This window comes from Mandrillus leucophaeus, unplaced genomic scaffold (assembly GCF_000951045.1).
Source record: "Mandrillus leucophaeus isolate KB7577 unplaced genomic scaffold, Mleu.le_1.0 Scaffold863, whole genome shotgun sequence".
Classification (NCBI taxonomy): domain Eukaryota; kingdom Metazoa; phylum Chordata; class Mammalia; order Primates; family Cercopithecidae; genus Mandrillus; species Mandrillus leucophaeus.
In genome coordinates, this window is record NW_012109397.1 from 327,981 (window position 1) to 334,913 (window position 6,933).

General features: G+C 43.7%; 1 protein-coding gene across 1 annotated transcript in view; it reads left to right on the top strand.

The window, feature by feature from the left end:
• The window catches only part of NSUN6 (NOP2/Sun domain family, member 6), a 96,685-nt gene that overhangs the window by 48,888 nt on the left and 40,864 nt on the right, over nt 1-6,933 (top strand). The window contains exon 8 of the mRNA XM_011968885.1: nt 6,235-6,379. Within this exon, the coding sequence (XP_011824275.1) occupies nt 6,235-6,379 (145 nt within the window). The remainder of the gene's footprint in view (nt 1-6,234; nt 6,380-6,933) is intronic.

Here is a 6,933-nt window from a genome sequence, read left to right on the forward strand (position 1 = left end):
CATCTCTTTCAGGCACACCAATCTGACATAGATTTGGTCTTCACATAATCCCATACTTCTTGGAGGCTTTGTTCATTTCTTTTTACTCTTTTTTCTCCACACTTCTCTTCTCGCTTCATTTCATTCATTTGATCTTCAATCGCTTTCTTCCAGTTGATTGAGTCAGTTACTGAAGCTTGTGCATTTGTCAAGTATTTCTCGTGTCATGGTTTTCATCTCTATCAGTTCTTTAAAGTCTTCTCTGCATTGATTATTCTAGTTATCCATTCATCCATTCTTTTTTCAAGGTTTTTAGTTTCTTTGTGCTGGTTACATAGTTCCTCCTTTAGCTCTGAGAAGTTTGATCAACTGAAGCCTTCTTCTCTCAACTTGTCAATGTCATTCTCCGTCCAGCTTTGTGTGTGTTCCGTCACTGGCAATGAGCTGCGTTCCTTTGGAGGCGGAGATGCGCTCTGATTTTTTGAATTTCCAGCTTTTCTGCCCTGCTTTTTCCCCATATTTGTGGTTTTATCTGCCTTTGGTCTTTGATGATGGTGACGTACTGATGGGGTTTTGGTGTGGGTTTCCTTTCTGTTTGTTAGTTTTCCTTCTAACAGTAAGGGCTCTCAGCTGTAGGTCTGTTGGAGTTTGCTTGGGGTCCACTCTAGACCCTGTTTGCCTGGGTGTCGGCAGCGGATGCTACAGAAGATGCTTGGGGTCCACTCTAGACCCTGTTTGCCTAGGTATCGGCAGCAGATGCTACAGAAGATAGAATATTGCTGCACAGCGAATGTTGCTGTCTGATTCTCGCTCTGGAAGCTTCATCTCAGCGGTGTACCCCGCCGTGTGAGGTATGAGGTGTAGGTCTGCCCCTAGTGGGGGATGTCTCCCAGTTAGGCTACTCAGGGGTGAGGGACTCACTTGAGCAGGCAGTCTGTCCGTTCTCAGATCTCAACCTCCGTGCTGGGAGATCCACTGCTCTCTTCAAAGTTATCAGACGGGCATTTACCTCTGCCAAGGTTTCTGCTGCTTTTTGTTTAGCTATGTCCTGTCCCCAGAGGAGGAGTCTACAGAGGCAGGCCGACCTCCTTGAGCTACGGTGGGCTCCACCCAATTTGAGCTTCCAGGTGCCTTTGTTTACCCACTTAAGCCTCAGCAATGGCAGGTGTCCCTCCCCCAGCCTTGCTGCTGCGTTGCAGTTAGATCTCAGACTGCTATGCTAGCAATGAGGGAGGCTCCATGGGCGTGGGACTCTCCGGGCCAGGTGTGGGATATAATCTCCTGGTGTGCCGTTTGCTAAGACCCTTGGTAAAGCGCAGTGTTAGGGTGGGAGTTACCCAATTTTCCAGGTGTTGTCTGTCTCAGTTTCCCTTGGCTAGGAAAAGGGATTCCCTTCCCCCTTGTGCTTTCCAGGTGAGGCGATGCCTTGCCCTGCTTCTGCTCTCGCTGGTCGGGCTGCACCAGCTGACCAGCACCGATTTTCTGGCACTCCCTAGTGAGATGAACCCGGTACCTTAGTTGAAAATGCAGAAATCGCCCTTCTTCTGTGTCTCTCATGCTGGGAGCTGGAGGCTGGAGCTGTTCCTATTCGGCCATCTTGGGCACACCCCCTTGAGTGAGTGTCTTAATCCTGAGTTCTAGTTTGATTGCACTGTGGTCTGAGAGACTGTTACTTATTTCCATTCTTTTGCATTTGCTGAGGAGTGTTTTACTTCCAGTTATGTGGTTGATTTTAGAATAAGTGCCATTTGGCTCTGAGAAGAATGTATATTCTGTTGATTTGGGGTGGAGAGTTCTGTATATGTCTATTAGGTTCACTTGATCCAGAGGTGAGTTCAAGTCCTGAATATCCTTGTTAATTTTCTGTCTCATTGATCTAATATTAACAGTAGGGTGTTAAAGTCTCCCATTATTATTGTTTGGCAGTCTAAGTCTCTTTGTAGGTCCATAAGAACTTGTTTTATGAATCTGGGTGCTCCTGTATTGGGTGCATATATATTTAGGATAGTTACCTCTTCTTGTTGCATTGACCCCTTTATCATTATGTAATGCCCTTCTTTAACTTTTTTGATTTTTGTTGGTTTAAAGTCTGTTTTACTAGAGACTAGGATAGCAACCCCTACTTTTTTTTCCTTTCCATTTACTTGGTAAATATTCCTCCATTCCTTTATTTTGAGCATCTTTGCATGAGATGGGTCTCCTGAATACAACACACCAATGGGTCTTGACTCCAGGCTGTGTATTTTAATTGAGGCCTTTAATCATTTACATTTAAAGTTAATATGGTTAGGTGTGAATTTGATCCTGTCATCATGATGCTAGCTCATTATTTTGCACACTAGTTGATGCAGTTTCTTCATAGTGTCATTGATCTTTATATTTTGGTGTTTTTTTGCAGTGGCTGTTACTGGTTTTCCCTTTTCATATTTAGTGTTTCCTTCAGGAACTCTTGTAAGGCAGGTCTGGTGGTGACAAAATCCCTCAGCATTTGCTTGCCTGGGAAGGATTTTATTTCTCCTTTGCTTTTGAGACTTAATTTGGCTGGATGTGAAATTCTGGGTTGAAAACTCTTTTCTTTGAGAATGTTGAATATTCGCCCCCATTCTATTTTGGCTTGTAGGGTTTCTGCAGAGACATCTGCTGTTAGTCTGATGGGCTTCCCTTTGTAGGTGACCTGACCTTTCTGGCTGCCCTTAACCTTTGTTTCAACCTTGGAAAATCTGATTATGTGTCTTGGGGTTGCTCTTCTTGAGGGGTGTCTTAGTGGTGTTCCCTGTATTTTTTTAATTTGAATGTGGGCCTGTCTTGCTTGGTTGGGGAAGTTCTTCTGGATAATATCCTAAAGTGTGTTTTCCAACTTGGTCCATTCTCCCTGTCACTTTCAGGTATGCCAGTCAATCATGGCTTTGGTCTTTACATGTAGTCCCATATTTCTTGGAAGATTTGTTTGTTCCTTTTCATTCTTTTTTCTCTAATCTTGTCTTTATGCCTTATATCAGCAAGGCATAAATAGTCTCTGATGTCCTTCCAGTTGATTGATTTGTTTATTGATACTTGTGTATGCTTCAAGAAGTTCTCGTGCTGTGTTTTTCAGCTCCATCAGGTCATTTATGTTCCTCTCTAAACTGGTTATTTTAGTTAACCATTCCTGTAACCTTTTATCAAGGTTCTTAGCTTCCTTGTGTTGGGTTAGAACATGCTCCTTTAGCTCGGAGAAGTATGTTATTACCCACCTTCTGAAGCCTACTTCTGTCAGTTTGTCAGTCTCATTCTCTGTCCAGTTTTGTTCCCTTGCTGGAGAGAAGTTGCGATTATTTGGAGAAGAGGCATTCTGGTTTTTGGAATTTTCAGCATTTTTGTGCTGGCTTTTCCTTATCTTCATGGATTTATATACCTTTGATCTTTGAGGCTGATGACCTTTGGATGGGATTGTTCTGGGGGGTCTTTTTTGTTGATATTGTTGCTTTCTGTTTGTTAGTTTTTCTTCTAAGAGTCAGGCCCCTCCTCTGGAGGTCTGCTGTGGTTTACTGGAGGTCCACCCCAGGCCCTGTTTGCCTGGGTATCACCAGTGGAGGCTGCAGAACAGCAAAGATTGCTGCTTGCTCCTTCCTCTGGAAGGTTCATCCCAGAGGGCACTGCCCTGGTGCTAGTAGCCAGAGCTCTCCTGCATGAGGTGTCTGTTAACCCCTTTTGGGTGGTCTCTCCTAGTCAGGAGGCATGAGGATCAGGGACCCACTTGAGGCAATCTGTCCCTTAGCAGAGCTGGTACACTGTGCTTGGAGAATCCCCTTTGTCAGGATCAGCTTCTCTCTTCAGAGGCGGCAGGCTGGAAAGATTAAGTCCGCTGAAGCTGCGCCCACAGCCACCTCCCCCCGCAGGTGCTCTGTCTCAGGGAGATGAGAGTTTTATCTGTAAGCCCCTGGGTAGGGCTGCTGCCTTTCCTTCAGAGATGCCCTGCCCTGTGAGGAGGAATCTAGAGAAGCAGTGTGGCCACAACCGCTTTGCTGCACTGTGGTCAATTCTGCCCAGTCCAAACCTTCCAGTTTTCTTAGCATTGTCAGGGGAAAACAGCCTACTGAAGACTCAGTAATGGTGGATGCCTACCAAGCTCGATCGTCCCATGTTGACTTCAGACTGCTGTTCTGGCTGTGAGAATTTCAAGCCAGTGATTTTTAGCTTGCTGGGCTCCATGACAGTGAGACCTGCTGAGTGAGACCACTTGGCTCCCTGGTATCAGCCCCCTTCCCAGGGGAGTAAACGGTTCTGTCTCACCGGGGTTCCAGGTGCCACTGGCATACAAAAAAAACTCCTGCAGCTAGCTCGGTGCCTGCCCAAATGGCTGCCCAGTTTTGTGCTTGAAACCCAGGGTTCTTGTGTAGGCTCATGAGGGAATATCCTGATCTGTGGATTGCAAAAACCACGGGAAAAGCATAGTACCCAGGATAGGTAGCATAGTTTGTTCCTCACAGCTTCCCTTGACTGGGGGAGGGAGGTCCCCCAGCTGCTTGCCCTTCCTGGATAAATGATGCCCAACCCTACTTCCACTTGCTCTCCATGGGTTGCACCCACTGCCTAACAGTCCCAATGAGATGAACTGGGTACCTCAGTTAGAAATGCAGAAATCACTAGCCTTCTGCATTGGTCTTGCTGGGAACTGCAGACTGGAGCTGTTTCTATTCAGGTATCTTGGCCCTCCGAAATTTTTACCTCTTATCTTTATTGCCTTTGACTTAAAGTGTTACTACATAAAATTTTCTTGAACTGCGTTTTATACCACACCAGAATATTTTGCTATGCTATACAGAGGTTTTGGCTCATATTTTTCCAGTTTTGGTTGCCAGAATTCACAGGAATTTTATGTGGCTAGCTGGAAAATATTAAAATGACCAATTTTACAAGTAGCATTCATTTGCATCTCAAAGCACTTTAAGGCCGTTGTCTAATAGCATTAGCTCGTGTTTGTCCAGAGGTGAACAAGGCACATCAAATTGGTGATTTTTAATGTTTGCCTCCAGTGGGTGTTTTTAAGTTTCTTTAGAAGATTACAAATACTTCTTGGTTTTGAGTTTTGTTGATTAAAAGTTGCTAGTCATTATAAGATTATTTTTCTGGCAAGAATGTGTATTTTCTTAATGGAATGACACAAGTATTTAATGTAAATTGGATATACATGAGAAGTGAAGCCAGCTGGACTTCCTGGGTGGAGTGGGGACTTGGAGAACTTTTTTGTCGAGCTAGAGGATTGTAAACGCACCAATCAGTGCTCCGTGTCTAGCTAAAGGATTGTAAACACACCAACGCACCAATGGACCAGTCAGTGCTCTGTAAAATGGACCAATCAGTGCTCTGTCAAATGGATCAATCAGCAGGATGTGGGCAGGGCCAAATCAGGGAATAAAAGCTTGGCCTCCCGAGCCAGCAGCAGCAACCCGCTGGGGTTCCCTTCCACGCTGTGAAAGCTTTGTTCTTTTGCTCTTCATGATAAATCCTGCTGCTGCTCACTCTTTGGGTCTGCACTGCCTTTATGAGCTATAACACTCACTGCGAAGGTCTGTGACTTCACTCCTGAAGTCAGCAAGACCACAAACCCCCCGGAAGGAAGAAACACTAGACACATCTGAGCATCTGGAGGAACAAACTCCAGACACACCATCCTTAAGAACTGTAACACCACGAGGGTCCGCAGCTTCTTTCTTTTTTTTTTATGTTTTTAAAATTTATTTATTTATTTATTTATTTTGAGATGAGCCTCGCTCTGTCGCCCAGCCTAGAGTACAGTGGTGCGATCTCGGCTCACTGCAAGCTCCATCTCCCGATTTCACACCATTCTCCTGCCTCAGCCTCCTGAGTAGCTGGGACTACAGGCGCGTGCCACCACACCCGGCTAATTTTTTGTATTTTTAGTAGAGATGGGGTTTCACCTTGTTAGCCAGGATGGTCTCAATCTCCTGACCTCATGATCTGCCCGCCTCGGCCTCCCAAAGTGCTGGGATTAGAGGCGTGAGCCACCACACCCATCCAGTGGCTTCATTCCTGAAGTCAGAGAGACCAAGAACCCACTGGAAGGAATAAATTCCGGACACATATATTTGGTTAATGGATAGAGGTTTTAAAGTAGGGATGGGAGGATGGTGGAAAAGACCATAATTTTTCATCAGTTTTTCTCATTGATTTTATGACTTGACTGCTTTGAATTTATAGTGTTCTTTTTTTTTTTTTTTTTTTTCTCTGTGTGTGTGTTTTGTTTTTTTTTAGGGAGAAGTTATAGCACTGGATAAAATCTTCAGCAAAGTAGAAAAAATAAAGCAGAATGCCTTATTGTTAGGGCTGAATTCCATCAGGGCATTTTGTTTTGATGGAACAAAGGCGGTTAAACTTGATATGTTGGAGGACACAGAAGGTGAGATATTTTGATTTTCTTACTTTTTAATTGACAAATCATATATATTTGTTGCATACAGTGTGATGTTTTGACATGTATATGATTTTGTATACAATGTGAAATGATTAAAGCAAGCTAATTAACATATCCATCACTGTACGTATCCTTGTCTTGTGGGAATTTGAAATTTACTCTCTTAGCAGCTTTGAAATAACAATATACATTAGTATAGTCACCATGCTGTGCAGTAGATCTCAAAAACTTACTCCTCCTGTCCAACTGAAACTTTGTACCCTTTAAACAACTTCTCCCCATTCTTTTCTCCTCCTTCCTCCCCCAGCCTCTGGTAACAACTATTCTACTCTGTTTCTATGAGTTTGACTTTTTTAGATTCCCCACTTAAGTGAGATCCTGTAATATTTGTCCTTCACTGCCTGGCTTGTTTCACTTAGCATAATATAATGTCTTCCAGGTTTATCTATTTTGTTGCAAATGACATAATTTCTTTTTGTTTTAAAGGCTGAATGGTATTCCATTGTGTATATGTACCACATTTTCTTTTTTTTTTTTTT